Source organism: Ascaphus truei, chromosome 1 (genome assembly GCF_040206685.1).
Source record: "Ascaphus truei isolate aAscTru1 chromosome 1, aAscTru1.hap1, whole genome shotgun sequence".
Taxonomy (NCBI): domain Eukaryota; kingdom Metazoa; phylum Chordata; class Amphibia; order Anura; family Ascaphidae; genus Ascaphus; species Ascaphus truei.
This window is the reverse complement of record NC_134483.1, coordinates 434,796,601-434,813,786: the sequence shown is the minus strand read 5'-3', so window position 1 is coordinate 434,813,786 and position 17,186 is coordinate 434,796,601. Positions and strand designations below refer to the sequence as shown.

Sequence of the window (17,186 nt, the reverse complement as noted above, 5' to 3'; positions counted from 1 at the left end):
GAGATGCACTTAAAAGCACTTTGCATTATTTATGGAATAAAACCACTTATTCTTTACATAACTATAAACAACCATTACTGCTCTGCACTTTTTTTTAAAACAGAAAGTTCAAAGCCTTTGATGAACTTTTGTAATCCCTTTATACAATCTGTAAAAGCAGGTAACTAAACTGGAAGTATGATGTAGCATTGCCAAATTACAACTGAACAGTAGTTGGTTCAAACTTGCTTAAACCACTCTTAACAATTCACGCCCATCTGAAAAAACAGGTTTTTATTCATGGTAAATACACAATATTACCAATTCCCATTCTGTGAAGCAAACATCAGTTCTCTTCCACGTACAACAAATGTCTCAGCTGCACAATACCCCCAAATATAGATTTACTATAAACATTGCTCAAACATATTGATTGAGGAAAGAATGTCAATGTGCCCAATGTAACAGAGCTCCCTTCACATCTTAAGCATTTCTAAATTCCTTTCTTGCCTTTAGTGCTGGAACACCATGCTAGGCACCTACTATCAGTTTAATGAATACAGCACTGTGCAACCTGGTTCAAAAGAAAAAAATACAGACTACAGCAACTGTAATACACGCTATTGCAAATAGTACATTTTGGAATTACAGCAGTTTAATAAAAATATGAATATTTTATTGGAAAGAAATGAACGTTAACCATACCTTTTTAAAATTACCTGAAATTGTTTAAAATGCACATGAACACTAAAGCAGCTTAACAAAATGACATGTATAATTAAACTATTGAGCTCCGTATTTTCTTTTCATTAATAGGGCGACAACAATCTTCAATCCAGGGAGGCTTTAGTACATTCAAATCAATCATGCTTTGGGCTACATCTTTCCTTGCCCCTGCATGACAACCAGGTTTGTGCTGCCCTAAAAGAAGCAGATGCCAGAGCAAGAAGTATCTCAATGCACTTCAGCGTCTCCACCCCCTTGTTTATAAATGAAAGTTGGCTGCTTCGAAAGTCCTGAGAAGAAAGTATACCTCAAACATTTTATTTTAGTTTTGATTTTCTTATAGCTCCAGAAGAGGTACATTTTAAGGCTAAATTTCACAAATGGTGTAACCTGTAAAGATTATCATAGTTAACTAATATGTATAGATTGGAGCCTTCTGAACTCAGGTGCTTAAGTATAGTAAGGAACTCGCACACACATTGCTAGGTTTTATAGGAAGTTCAACTCTGGCTTTTGGTTTCTTGTACATGCTTTATTAAAATGGAACCCATATTTACAATATCTGCAGAAAATACCTCTCACCTTTCAAACATCCAAACAGACTCACAAGCATACATACTACTCCACATTAACATGAAGATTAAACCTTGAGCAAAAAAATAAATCATTGACGTGGGGAGATGCTGTTGGCCATTATAATGCTACATTTATGTATGTTAACATGTATAAATGGCAGTAACACTGAACATTCCTTTTACATTCTATTGACACAGAATGACATCAAGGTTTTCCAGTCAATACAGAACATCAACTTCAGAACCAAAGCTGCTTGTAGTGACTTTGAACTAATACATATTGGGGGCTTTTCCCTTAAAGCAATTCAAGTCTTTACAAGAGAAATAAGGCACACGTAACTGCTTTGCTGCTGCCGAGATCTGCAATGTGCTGCCCGCCGCCCCCTTGATTTAACGAAAGGAGCGCAGACTAACAATATCTTATCATGTGTTACTGGAAAAGGCTGCTTCTAAGACGTGCATTTAACCCTTTCACTGCCCGCTTTGCCGCTCAGGCAGTGAAAACATTAACCAAGCCTAACCTTTGCTACTCCAATCTGAAGCGATTTTATAAAATAAAACCAGACAGCGATGTCTGATGTCTACTTACAAAACAATTTCTGAACGTCAGTTTAAGTAGTGCAGTCTAATCGTACGATTGTAGAGGAGGGGAGGGGGGGAAGAGAAAGATTTCAACTTCTGTACTTAACAGCGAGGAAACAGAATACAGCATGGTAAGTGTCCACTCTCCCATTCACCTCAGAGCTGCCACTGGTGCCAGTAACACTGCACTTCAATGCATTGTTGGCTCCTCGCAGCAAAGCGGGCGTCAAAGAAAAAAGTGTGTCAAGAACTTGCAAATACAACAGTTTCAATTTACCCATAAAATATAGATGTCTATACACAGATGTGTCTCACAAAGTTGTATCCCTGGATCCTTTCATTAATGAAATTTTACCACAGAAATAGCAACTGCTTGAAGGAGGGAGGTTTGGTGGTGGAGGGGGGGTGGAGGGGGAAGCAAGTTTGGCAGTACAGATCATAATGCCTAGTATTAAAATCTGCATTGCAATATTATACATTATTCTTATTTCCGTGTACAAAACCTGGTGAATAGTGTGCAGCACAAACTGTACCCAAATGGTCCTTGTTTTTTGTGATGGGAGTAAGAAGTTGCAATTTCAGAAAGGCCCTGGCTTTGGTTGTTAAAGTTCATTCCTGCTTTGTATGATCTCTTGCATCTTCCTCGTCCGTATATTCAGATGGCTCTTCTCCTGGTTTAAGCAGTCGCCCTACATATTCATACTTTTCTGTTAAAAAAAAAAAGGAGGGAAGATTCAGTTTTTTGGACAGTCACAGAAATTGTGTCCAGTGAAGGAAGGAGACAGCTACTCATTCAGGCTAGAATTTTCTCTAAAAGTGGTCGCGTTGCAAGCTCGTCATTTTATTTCTAGCTTCAGTTCCCTGTAATGTGTCGTAGGAACATACAATGCAAGAGGGGCTAAAAACTTGAACAAAGTGTTTGAGTATCAACAAATGTTTCTATCAATCCTGAAACACTGTTCAACAGAGATATACAGAACAGGACTACTAAATCTCACATCTATAGAGAAAAGAGCAGTAAATACATTACTGGGGTCCTTCACGGTTTCTGCCGTTTCCCCAAATGCCGTAAGTCCCTCTAAGCATTATGAGAAATCCCAGCTGTCAAGTGTAACTTTTCACTTTGTTATTGCTGTGGAACTGAAGGTGACACTGTCATGATAGAGAGGATTTGGCCTAGGATTAAAGGGGTTACACCCCCATTTGGCCACCCTCTACTCATCAGGGAAGCAAGGGGTTAACTGGACTGGGGTCCAGTAATGTGGTTTTGCCTTGCTTCAGACATCCAACTGTTTATTCCCCTGTATAAATGTACTGTTTCTGGGCCAGTGTCTGCACCACACACACACTGGGGCTTAGGGGGTTAATGAGCTGCAGTTTAGGAAAATACATTAGGATGCGTGGTGTCTTTTCAGAAATCTCTGGGCTTCAAAAGGCTTGATTGAAGTTGGGTGTGAAAAGGTACAGAGGGGGTTTGGTGTATGTTAACACATATTGCTGGTGTAGACAGCTAGGACCCCGGCTGGGGCATTGGGTGTGAAAAATAGCACCGGTGACAAATGGTCACTACCCACAGCCCTGCTTCAAAGGATTTCTTGATGGGGGCCAGGGGTGCGGTTACGCAAGGAGATATCAGAATGAGTGACCTTATTAAATATAAGAATATTATGAGATGTCCTCGGCTGAACATGCTAAGAGTTACATATGTGTAACCGGGGGACCGAGCCGCAAATAACGATTACAGACACGATGTCTCGCCGGTTCTAAGAGACAGATATTAATATCTCTCTTAATTTTAATATTACACGGTAATATTTAGTCTTATTGGGAGCGTCATGCGTGCCGGAATGTATTAATATGTCTTGCGTGCCAGTAAGTATTACTGAACTGAAGTTATGAAGTTATTTAGATAGGAAAAGCAGTTTTTAAACGTCCTTGGGTGGGAGGAGTTTTACTCTGAGGAAAACTGTGAACCTCACCACTGATTTATGAGGGGGGCTGGGTTTAGGTTGTGTTCAATGGGAAATAATTGTATAAGAACCAAGCTCAGCCTATGGCTATAGTCTTTCGTGTCTTGGTGATTATGAAGATTGCTGTATGAACTGCCAGTCCAGATATGACTGTTTCATCATTCCATTTTAAGTGAGTGTCCATATTTTGTCTGTTATTTGTATAATCTGTTGTGTTCACCTTTTTCAAGGAATAAATTATATTTTATCATATCTAAGTCTCGTTCAGTTCAACCCAGTTATATTTGGTGGTGTATTATTCATAGCCTGTCACAAAGCTCCCGTCACAGACACCATGCAGTATCATCAAACCCGACTTGTCAGGGGTCAGTGCTCTCTTTATAAGTGGGGTTTCCTGGGGCATGAAGTATACAGACGTCTCTGTATACAATGAGGCATGTTCCCTCTTACCTGAGGCAGAAGCTGTTCTTTTATGACTACTAGAACCAATACAACCCACCCAATGACAATGCCTTTCACATGATTAGTTGCTTTACCTTTAAACTGCATTTCCCACTCTCGCACACTTTCCATTTGTACAGCATTTAGGTCTGACAGGTCATCATATTCATCGCCAAGCGCTTCTTTATCTAGGCAAAATGTTGCTAGTCCTCTGGAAGCATCTCTGCCAGCAAATATTCCATATGGGCCATCTGAAAAAAAAAAAAAAAAAAAATCAGCCATATTGAACACAGAGGCAGTCTAAAATACCCTACGTCATATTAAAAGCTGAGAATTACTTATTTGCTAAATATTTAATGTGCTACCTAAAAATATAAGTTCTCTATTACACCTTTTAAATGGCGCATGGAAAAATGTATATTTAAACAGACCCAGCACACCCAAGACATGCTTACCACTATATGAACTGACCAACTTCTAATTGCAAGCACCGTGACCTAAGTATTAGAGGTAAGCCCCATTTCGCAGAAAACAAAACATTAAGTGAAAGCGTTCCTTTGTAAATCTTTTATTTTTAAACTGTCATAGTAGGTCTTGGATGAATCTTGAAACCTTGGCCATCTAGATAAAAAGGACCTAATTCTTCTTGGGAAATATGACGCTTTGCCTGTGAAGAGAAAGATCTTCTGAAGAGAAAGAAGGAATAAAAGACAGCAACATCTCCCCAAAAGGTATCTACAAGAGCGCTTAAAAACACTATTCAGCACCTTCATTTCAAATACGGATGTTTAATCACCCAAGTTAAACCATTTGAAGGTGCAACCCCATGTACCCGACCAAAACAAACACTTGTTAAAGCGTCTTTACTTGCTTCCCTAAACAAATCCAACATTAATAGCAAAGGTTAGGTCTGTTTAATTATTTTGGCAATTAGAATTTCTCAGAGAGTTTGTCGATCAAGTGTTTTCTTTATTTACCGTTATCCCAACCCTATCCTTACAGAGCATGTGTGCGCATGCAAAGCCCACAGCTGTACTTAAAAGGTACAAACTCAAAAAATGGCCTGCCGCTCAACCTATGCTAAATAGCCTGAATAGATATGGTGTGAAGGTGGTGCATGAGGGAATAGGGCAACGATAATTCCAAATTACTTTATGAAATCCAGACGGGTTTCACAAGAAAGAATCCCTCTCAATCTGCACGCTACATATATAATGGTCTATTTCGCAGAAATATCTGCAGAGTCCAATACTCAAACATATCAGACTAACAAAGGGAGTAGATAGTTCAAGAGACCCCACTAATAAGAAAAAATTATTTATTTATTTATTTATTTATAAAATATTTTACCAGGAAGTAATACATTGAGAGTTACCTCTCGTTTTCAAGTATGTCCTGGGCACAGAGTAAAACAAATAATACATGGTTACAAATACAGTTACATAAATGAACAAGGTATACATTTATATACAAGACATTGCATGCACAGTTAAAGAAAATATATATTATGAGCTTATGAAACAGTTACAGACCAGATTAAAGTGTGAGACAGCCTTAGATTTGAAAGAACTTAAGCTGGTGGTGGATATGAGAGTCTCTGGTAGGTTGTTCCAGTTTTGGGGTGCACGGAAGGAGAAGGAGGAACGTCCGGATACTTTGTTGAGTCTTGGGACCATGAATAGTCTTTTGGAGTCTGATCTCAGGTGATAGGTACTGCATGTGGTAGGGGTGAGGAGCTTGTTCAGGTAGCTGGGTAACTTGCCCAGAAAGTATTTGAGGGTGAGACAGGAAAGGTGAACTTTGCGCCTAGACTCTAGTGATGACCAATCTAGTTCTTTGAGCATTTCGCAGTGATGTGTGTTGTAGTTGCATTGGAGAACAAAACGACAAATTGAATTGTAGAGGGTGTCAAGTTTGCTAAGGTGGGTTTGAGGAGCCGAGCCATATACTATGTCTCCATAGTCAATAATTGGCATTAGCATCTGCTGTGCAATACGCTTTCTGACCAGGAGACTTAGGGAGGATTTGTTCCTGTAAAGTACCCCTAGTTTGGCATAGGTCTTGGTTGTCAGGGTATCAATGTGCATCCCGAATGTTAAGTGGGAGTCAAACCATAAGCCCAGGTATTTAAAACTAGTGACAGGTGTTAGGGTGGTTTTAGCGTTGGTTCTAATCAGGAGCTCAGTCACTGGAAGCTTTACAAATTTAGTCTTGGTCCCAAATACCATTGTTACAGTCTTGTCAGTGTTTAAAAACAGTTTGTTTTGGGAAATCCAGTTTTCGAGTCTCAAAAAGTCAGACTGAAGTATGTGTTGAAGGTCAGAGAGGCTATGGCTGTGTGCATACAGGATTGTGTCATCTGCATACATGTGTATTGAGGCTTCCTTACAAGCTTACAATTATTAACATATATTGTGTGTTAAAAGTGGCATACAAGTGATAGTGTACAATGTGAAGAAAATCCCCTCAAGGGATTTTCACAAAGTCATTTGGAATTGTACTTAAAAGGTATAATGGTCATTAGCTAAAAAGATCCCACAATGTCTGAGCTGTGTTTTCCTCTAAAATCTTTCAGTTTTCTACTGCAGGAGAGCCCAATCTTTTTTCACTGCACCCCCCTTCCGGCTGTTCCCCTCTCTCCGTGACCCCCCTTCCCATTGCTCCTGTGTCATTACGTCACGTTGCATGGCAATGTGATGGCACAGCGTCATTTGACGCCGCGTCTCCAGAAGCAAGGTAAGTGCAGTTTACAGAGACCTTCGCTGCTTCCCCAGCACGTAACTGAAGTGCCTTTGGGAAGCGCGTGGGGCCTCGGTAAACCCTGCGCCCCCCGCCCCCCCCCCCCAGTTTGCACACCGCTGGCTGGCTGTATGTATGTATGTATATATTAATAAATTCTCTTCTGCCACTTAATGTATGTATGTCTTTATTTATATTGTGCCCACAGCTATACTCATCACTTTACAAGAGCTACAATAGAGCAGGGAAGTGCAAACTTTTGCTGCTGCGCCCCCGTGTCTTGGCTGCCTGGTGCTCGCGCGCAGACCCACCCACCTTGAAGCTGCGTCAAATGACGCGGTAGGGTCATGTGACATCACATGACGTCGCGTTGCCATGGCGACGCGTAACAGTTGTCTGAATCAAGGTAAGTTGAGAGTTGTAGAGGCTCACGCGATCCTCTGACATTTAATTTCAATGCCTTGGAGAGGAGCGCGGGGCTTCTGTAACCGCCGCACCCAGCCAGAAAAATCTCCCGCCCCCAGCAATAGATTACAGGGAATTATAATACAATAAATGCAAACAAACAAATTCAGAGAATAGGAGAGCTTACAATCTAAGAGCTATGATGGGAGATTTAGAGCGAAACAGCAGATAAGGGAATAAGTGCAGTATATGCCCGCCGTTGGTAGGAGAGACTGGGGGACAATAGCCATGAGTCCAGGCTATTGCAGCATTTCATTCAAGGGGTGGGTTTTAAGGTTTATCTTAAAAAGGTGGGGAGAGAAGGTGCTTCTCCAATAAAGTTATGGGCACGTGGGTAAGGGGGACTCGGGCTGTACAAACATTTACTGATCACCCTGTGACATCCCACAAAAGGGAGTAACTGGAGGAAATCAAACCCCCCCCAAGTCTAATTTAAAAAACAAATCTGTTCTTAAAGACATTAGAATTGGGTAAAAAAAAAAAGGTATCACCCAGATGAGACCCCTTAAACAGGACACTGGAATTAGTTCACATTGGTCCTAGGAGGGATTGCCCATTACTGCTTTGCATGTCCTAGGACGCCGCTGCTACATCATAGGTTCTGCCCCATGACCGCTACACCCCCCTTTCCCCCAATTGTTTTTTTATCGTTTTCCTAGGGGAAATAGCGTCTTGTGCGTTGGAGGGATAACTCCTCTCCTGTCGTTATGACATGGGTGGCAGAGGAGTCACGTGATTGGAGTGCGGGTGGGGCTGTGACACTGGCCCCATGGCCCCTCCAGCACTCAAAAAAGGTTAGGTATATCACTGCCATTAGTTCACGTCGGTCATATATGGCCTGTCCTGTGACGTTTGTTAAACTAGATACTAGAACAATCACATGCCTCTCTGCCGTCAAGAGCAGCTTTATCTGAAAGTTCAGTGTCTACGAAAGATGATAACCGGAATTCAAGATAAAGCTGCTACCCTGTTGGACTGCAATGTAGAGAAGGCGACTAAAGAAAATGCATGAACATTACCACCAGGAAATAAATAAATAAAAAAAACACAGAATAACTTTGTTTAAAGTACTGCAATAATGTATACCCAACAGTTGTTACTACAGGAACAACGAAGGAAGCATGTTAACTTTGCAAACATTACTAGGAACAAGATGGTGGTAGAAATTGGAGCTGTCACCCCCTCCCCCCAGACATCAATTACAGAGTTATTCACATAAAAGTTCCAGGTGTGTCAAAACTATGGGAATATGCACCTCTGACCCCTGGTTACATGGCAAATAAATCTTCTATGACATAACAAAAACAGGCCAAACTCCTTCCTTTGTCATGACAATAAGCAAAAGCCCAAGTTATTATTACAACACACCAGAAAATGCATTGTAGGCACACAAACATTTTAAAAAAAAATAATAATAAATGTAAAATAGATTTTTTTTATTTTAAACCAGCAACCACACATAGCCGGCTGCAGAACAACCTTTTGTGAATAATTTAACAGTCTTATTGGCTTCCTGCTACAAGGAACTACATAGCAGTTAATTTATTTTATAATTAACCCGATGAGGTAGCCACTACCACAAGGGTCTGGCACTCCAGGAGTCCGTGACGCCGTGGCTACCTTATGGGTATAACAGCCTTTTTTTTGTGTAACATTTTTATTACATTTTTCAAACAAATGGGAGGGGAAAGGGTACACAAAAAAAAGGGGGGGGGAGGGCACAACCATTTTGATTGGAATTCCTTACAAGCATAAACAATCACATATCATACAATATCTTATAAACATAACATTCCGCACAAACCACTCCCAAATCATCTCTTCCTCCGTGGGCACCCCCTGGCCGGCCTCCCAGACCTCATCATACGTCTCAGTAGTACGATTCAGGAACGAGGTAAGTTTCTCCATCAATTGGACATCATTAACCCTTCTAATAACCTCTTCTGGAGGGTGGGAGTGTTTTTTCCCCATGCTGCTGCTACAGCACATCTATCCGCCATTAGTACATTCAGGATCAATTTAAATGTATAGTGGTTCACATCTTCCATGTGTTTAGCCAGAATAATTAAAATTGGATCTCAATATACGTTACATCTTTTATTAATTTCAGAACGCTTTTCCAATATGTCTTTATTACTGGACAATACCACCAGAGATGTGCCAGATCAAGCTGTCCACATCCCCTCCAACACCCGTCCGAGGTCCCCGGGAACATCTGCTTCAATCTTTTGGGGGTGTATTACCAGCATAACAATTTTATAGATCTTCTCTTTAGTTACTGTACAAATGGCGATTTGTCCCAGATATCCTTCGGTCATCCTGTTTCGGGACTAAACCCTTGTAGAGATTATATTAAACCCCATTGATATAGGTTTGTTTTACATAGATCTTCAAAAACAATTAAAAATCGTGTGTAATTAGGAAATTCCTCCTCATACAAACCCTGACGGATAAAATGACGAACCTGCATATACTTAAACAACTCAGTTTGGGGGAGACCCTACTCATCAGTTCCTCAAATGACATTATCTTATTCTATCACATCTCCCGCCTCCAGGATCCCTCTGTCTCCAAACTGCAAAACTCTGTCCCTGAAAACCTGGGAGAAACCCGGGCTTACCAAACAGGGGAGCGAGCTTAGATGGAACAGACATAAGCCTATACTTTTTGGGGCCATGTGCCAAAGTAAACCCGATTACTGCCGGTTCCGATTGTCTCCCAGAACCAGTCCCTGCACCCGACCATAATAAAGAGGGCAGCCCGACCGGGTTTTTGAGCGAGCTTTCTAAATCCACCAAGGCATAAACCTCTCGGGGAAATGCAAGTACACTGTTTGTTTCTTATAAGAGGCTGTATAGGCTTTTAAAATATTTGGGACTGCCAGACCACCACCTCCTTTAGTATCTAACAATTGATCTGGCTATTCTCGGTTATCTGCGCTTTCAAATAAATAGCATAATTCGATTTTTGATATCTTTTGGGACATATATTGGTAAAGTCTGAAAGTAATACAAGAGTCTAGGGAGAATATTAATCTCAACCGCAATTATACGCCCTAACCAGGAAATACAATGGCGGTTCCAAAATTGCAAATCTTTTTTTTATCTTTGAAAAAAAAGGTTAGAATAGTTATATTTATATTTGTTATAATCTCTAGTGAGATATATCCACCAAATACTTCAGGTGGGTCTTTTTCCATTTATAATCAAAATGCAGTTTGAGAACCTCGACCTCCTTTTCAGTTAATGTCAAATGTAAGGCTTCCGACTTTCCCATATTAACTTTATAACCAGACAGTTCTCCAAACCTCTGAAGAGAAGACTGTAGATTCGGGAGGGATGTCAATGGATTAGCTATAGCAAGAATATCATCTGCAAATAATCACATTTTATAATACTCATCGTATTTTGAATCCGTATGCCTCTAGCGTTTTATCCAGAAAATCCCATCATATCCTATCAAACGCCTTCTCCGCATCATGGCTCAGCAACACAGCTTTCAATTTGGACTTATGTACCTGGTCAACAACATTAATAATTTTGCTTGTATTATCCGACGCCTGGCGTTCACTCACAAATTCCACCTGGTCATAATGTATTAATCTAGGAAGTATTGAATCTAACATGTTAGCCAGAATGTTACTATAGATTTTCAGATCCGTATTAAGAAGCGAGATTGGCCTGTAGCTACCACAACATAAAGCATCCTTTCCCTCTTTAGGGATCACCAATATATTGGCCGTCATCTGTGTGTAGGGGAGGGGGGGGGGGGGGGAGGAAAGACAATTTGTTTCCCGCAGAGGACATTATTAAATAAATCTAACAGACAAGGCCCTAAAATTACTATACAATTTTTATAATACAGGTTTGAAAAAACATCTGAGTCCGGTGCCTTTGAGGGCTACAATGAACTAACCACCCTCCCAAGCTCGACCGGAGTTATTTTTGCATTTAAAAGTTTTTGATCCTCCCATTAATTTTGGGAGATTACAATCTCAGATAATTCTCGATATGGGACCAGCCAGGGATATTTGCATTCGGGGTTGAATTATCTAGATCGTAGAGGTCCGCATAAAATTTAGCAAATTCCTCTGCAGTCTTTGAGGGACTGTATGTGACCCCTCCTTTTGTCCTAATAGCAGGAACTGAGGCCCTTGCCTTGATGCCTCTGAGTTTGCCAATAAACGGTCTGCCTTATCATAGTATGTCTGCTAGATCCACTTAAAGGATGAAAAAATGGGCAGCGCACTGCCAACAAACCAGGAGGCGGCTCAGGGGTTAAAAGTAAAAGATTATTTATTCCATAACAGGATCATGACCCCAGCCATGTCCAGCAGCACCACACCTACGCGTTTCGGGCTATATGCCCTTTATCAAGGTGATACAGGGCATCCTTAGGCTGCAAAAAAAAAAAATCCATCAGAGAGATAGCAGGAACATTAGGAGTGGCCAAAATCAACAGTTTGGTACATTCTGAGGGGAAGGGGGGGGGGGGGGGGGGGAGACCACACACCACACTGGTGAGCTCTGCAACACAAAAAGGCATGGACGTCCATGGAACAAAACAGTGGTGGATGATCGTAGGATCTTTTCCATGGTAAAGAAAAACCCCTTCACAACATCCAGCCAAGTGAAGAACACTCTCCAGGAGGTAGGCATATCATTATCCAAGTCTACCATAAAGAGAAGACTTCATGAGAGCAAATACAGAGGGTTCACCACAAGGTGCAAACCATTCATAAGCCTCAAGAATAGAAAGGCAAGATTAGACTTTGCCAAACAATATCTAAAAAAGCCAGCCCAGTTCCAGAACAGCATTCTTTGGACAGATGAAACTAAGATCGACTTGTAACAAAATGATGGGAAGAAAAAATTATGGAGAAGGCTTGGAACGGCTCAAAATCCGAAGCATACCACATCTGTAAAACACGGTGGAGGCATAGTGATGGCATGGGCATGCATGACTTCCAATGGCACTGGGTCACTAGTGTTTATTGATGATGTGACAGAAGACAGAAGCAGCCGGATGAATTCTGAAGTGTATAGGGATATATTGTCTGCTCAGATTCAGCGAAGTTGTTTGGACGGCGCTTCACTTTACAGATGGACAATGACCCAAAACATACTGCGAAAGCAACACAGGAGTTTTTTTTAAGGCAAAGAAGTGGAAAATGTATACATAACTTGTGGTCTACCGCTCACCCAGATAATGTATATGATAATGTATAAAGTATGATAATACTTTTGTACCAGCCGGTGCAAAGAGGATAGGGTTAACAGACACGAACATATAGAGGAGGCATAGAGTCCTCACCAAAAGATCCTCAATAGCTGCACACAAGGCTAAGGTAAATGCGTGGGTTTAAATACCAAATATATACAAGTGGTTCAGTCAACCATTCAGTACAGGTAAGTAATCGCTCTCATCACTGTGAGAGGACAATTACCACTAAAACGCCAATTGGCAAAATAACAAATACTTTAATAATAAATCCAGGACTAACAACATAAAGCGCTCGCTCTAAACTAAATAAAACCAATTAAAATGTGAACGTAACGGGCACAGTCACAGTGGTGGCAGTCAAGGTAAGTTACCAATAAGGCTGGATGTGAGTAATACAGCACACAAATGGTTAATGCATAGATGGGTACTGTGGATAAATCTCCACTCACATAGGTAACTCTAGTGTGCATATGTTGGTATTGGGTATGTGCCTGTGTGTAAAGCACATATATTCCTGGTGGTGAACAGGCAGTCAGATGTCCCTCTGATTCAATCACAGAGTATACACAATATCTATGACATTAAACTGTTGGCACAATACCCTATGGAGGTGAATGCTGCACACTAATAATGGCTAAAATCGTGGGGTAAGCAGTGCATGTGGTGGTAGGTATATAATATATACAATAAATGTTAGCAATATTAACCCATATCCACATGAAGGCTGATGCAAACCAAAGCATATAGCTAGTAGAAATAACGATATATGCCCCACAGCTGCCGAGTAACACGGACTGATCTCACCCAGTTACTTCCTCCTCCACGACGTCAACGCGATGACGTCATGCCGACGTACGTTTCGCGCGTAGGGGGACCTGCGCTTTCTCAAGGTGGAAGTGGAATATTCTGCAATGGCCGAGTCAATCACCTGATCTCAACCCAATCGAGCATGCATTTCACTTGCTGAAGACAAAACGTAAGGCAGAAAGACCCACGAACAAACAACAACTGAAGACAGCTGCAGTAAAGGCCTGGCAAAGCAATACAAAGGAGGAAACCCAACGTTTGGTGATGTCCATGTGTTCCAGACTTCAAGCAGTCATTGCCTGCAAAGGATTCTCGACAAAGTATTAAAAATTAACATTTTATGATTGTGTTAATTTGTCTAATTACATTTGAGCCCCTGAAATAAGGGGACTGTGTATGAAAATGGTTGCAATTCCTAAACGTTTCATACGATATTTTTGTTCAACCCCTTGAATTAAAGCTGAAAGTCTGCACTTCTATTGCATCTCGGTTGTTTAATTTCAAATCCATTGTGGTGGCGTACAGAGCCAAAATAATGAAAATTGTGTCAGTGTCCAATTATTTCCAGACCTAACTGTACATTCGATAGAGTGATATGTAGGCATGAAAGGAGACCGTGGATCACGAGGGACCTCCTCCCTTCCTGGTCTCTCAATCACCAATATCTGGAACGGGATACCATGCTTTATCAAAATCGCTGCACTTCTTTTGCTTGTAAAAGACAAATAGAGTGCTATGGGGTACACCCCGTTAAAAGTGTTTGGGGGATCCTAAGTGTCAAAGTGCGTCTCTTGCAATTTTTTTTTATTTTTCTGCTTTCACATTCCTAAATTCTTTTAGGGCCAATCTACGTTTACCATCACTGTTCAGACCCTTAACCTTCATAGATATTACCTTCAATGGCGTTTGACCAGTCATTTCCAGTATCGTAGTACTCTCTATTGTGGAAGTTATGCTCCAAAAAAAACTTGATGGTTGCAGAAAACACACCGATGAACAGGACAAAAAAAACAGGGGGGGGGGGAGGTAGGGGGAAATTTTCCCAAATCGGGAACGTGGAGAAAAAAAATATAAAAAAAAATAAATAAAATTGGAAACATATTTGCGACCAGTCCCTATATGGATTGGCCTGGCGGGCATATGGCCCTACTGGGGTCGCCCTTACATCTGCAATGCTGGACTTTTTACTCACCCCCACAACTATATCTCCAACTAACTCAGGAGATACACCATCAATTTAATCTTGGGGGCCTCCCTGCTTCCAGAGACAATGACCTCCGTAGGTGCCAGTATCTCTGCGGTTTAAAGATTCAGCGTCACATGGGTCAATGGGAAGCTGCAGCGTGTGATTCACAGCGTCCAACAGGCCCGGATCCTACAGGATGCGGGAGCTTTGGAAAGCAGCTATATTGTGAACCCAGGATGCGAGCTGGACCCTTATCCCACCCAGTCCTTATCAAAGAACCAAGATAAGGCAAACTGTTGTTGAACACAAACATCACACTCAAGGGAGCGGCCAGAGGAGATCAAACCGCTCCCAAGTAGTTTGTAAACCTATACTTAGAAGTGTCTTTTTGTTTTTGTTTTTTTTAAATCAATTACACATATTTAAGGGATTAGATCTGTCACTGCTATCCATATACTTTGATACTGTAAAGGACCAATGACAGATCATATACAAAAAATAAAACACAATCCAATTAATATATTAACGTCACACAGTGTGTATTTCAAGTACCAGGGTAACAAGACAGACAACATTTAGCAGAAAAGGAGTTGTGAAATTAATCACACCCGCTTAAAGACAATTATTCACCTACTACATAAAACAGTAGCAAAACCTAAAGAGCTGTAACAAAATGACACACACATAGTATCACAGAGCAGAAAAGTAGGTAAGAAAAACAATTACAGTAGGGCCCCGCTCATACAGCGGGTACCGTTCCAGGTTGCCGCCGTAAAGCGGAAATCGCCGTAAAGCGGGGCCCTACTGTATTGGATCTTTGAAAACTGAGATGCAGAGCTATAAACCGACTGTTTCGCTGACAAATGGCATCTGACAAGGAGATGCGCAAGCGCTAAAACTGTTGCTTAGTGACATCCAGGTACTCAACTGCTGAGCGCGTCATGCCGAAAATCCTGGAAAAACGGAACAAGCGCCGAACCTAATGAATATGAGTATACATTGGGAAACGCTGTATGAGCGGAACGCCGTAAAGAGGAGCCCTACTGTACAACCTTAAAGTGCCAAAACATTTGAAATGTATTAAAAAAAAAAAAAAAAAAAATCAGTTCTGTAGTATTAGATAGTGAGGTTTTATTTTTATTCAATGAGTTGTAATATACTGAGCATGCTTTGATTTCTATAGTAGGTTTCAAGCAGCAGTCCAAGCTGCCATTTTTATTTTTTCCCCTTTAATATGTTCACCAATACAATCCACACAATAAGTAATTAGCTGATCGATCCATTCTCCTGTGATCGATCAGCGAAGATTTAGCTCTGGGGTTCACTAAATAGCTGTCAGTGCAGCAAAAGAGTACCAAAGATGCAAAGTCCTGTGGGGAAGATCATGTGACCAGGGGTGTGACAGAGCCTGTTTCAGAAGAGGAGGGGGGGGGTGTGTGACTTTGTAAATGGTTGCTATAGAAACAAAATGCTTGTTACATTATAATACATTAAAAAATTTCCCAAGTGGTTAAAAAAAAAAAAAAAAACAAGTATATTCCAATAGTACAGAATTGATTTAAAAAAAAAAACCACGTAGGATATTGCTTGGTCTGCAGCTTTAGGCCTGTTCTATAGTGCCGGGTATGTATGTATAGGTAAATAAATAAATAAATATATATATATATTATAATCACCCAGCACTTCCACTGCAGCAAGGGATTCTGGGAAATGACATGCAAATGAGCACACAGTGCCACTTTTTGCTTCAAAACCCATTTTATACATAGTTCCCTATAGGCTTAAGCTTGCTGCATGGTCACAGCTTTGAGCACAGCCAGGGTTAAGATGCATAGCCAGAAAACCCACCCACAGACAGCCGTTTCAACCTTAATGGGTCTCAGTGTGGGGTTGGTTAACTGGCTATGCAATGAAGCGAAAGGATGGGGTTTACCATACTGAGTTAAGTTATGGTGAGTAAAAAAAAGTGACAAAAACCCTCCACAGCAAAGCATATAGCAAATGTAAATATACTGTATGCTCATTTGCATGTCTTAGGCAGGTCGTAGGCACCATAACTTAACTCAGTTAAGTAAATTTAATTTGACTAACATCAGCCTTTCAATAATGGCGCCGCGCGCACGGCAAGGAGAGTAGAACCGTCCGACAGGGGGAAAGAAGACAAAAAAGAAAGAAATTACGCCGCTACCGCCGCTGAAAATGTATGTCTATGAACAATGTATTAAAAAAAAAAATTCAGGATTTTAACACACAAACACCACACACACACCTTTAGCCCACCCCATCAGGAGTGCAAGATATTTCCAACACTTTCCTGTTCGTGATAAATGTGTTGCCAATGTTCCCAGCAGTTTGAGCTGTTAACTGTAATAGATAATGTTACCTTAGTAATATCTAGATACATTGTAGTTGCAAAACATACAAAACCCATATAAGCTCATAAGCAACAGCTTATACATATATATAAGTGTCAAAGAGGAGTGCTACTGAGCA

At 40.9% G+C, this 17,186-nt stretch overlaps 1 protein-coding gene across 1 annotated transcript in view; it reads right to left on the bottom strand.

Moving 5' to 3' along the window:
* Positions 1 to 258: 258 nt before the first annotated feature.
* The window catches only part of PGRMC2 (progesterone receptor membrane component 2), a 29,611-nt gene continuing 12,683 nt past the window's right edge, over positions 259 to 17,186 (bottom strand). The window contains exons 2-3 of the mRNA XM_075615438.1: positions 4,369 to 4,524; positions 259 to 2,569 (exon numbers count right to left, since the gene is read on the bottom strand). Of these exons, the coding sequence (XP_075471553.1) occupies positions 2,472 to 2,569; positions 4,369 to 4,524 (254 nt within the window). The 3' untranslated portion in view covers positions 259 to 2,471. The remainder of the gene's footprint in view (positions 2,570 to 4,368; positions 4,525 to 17,186) is intronic.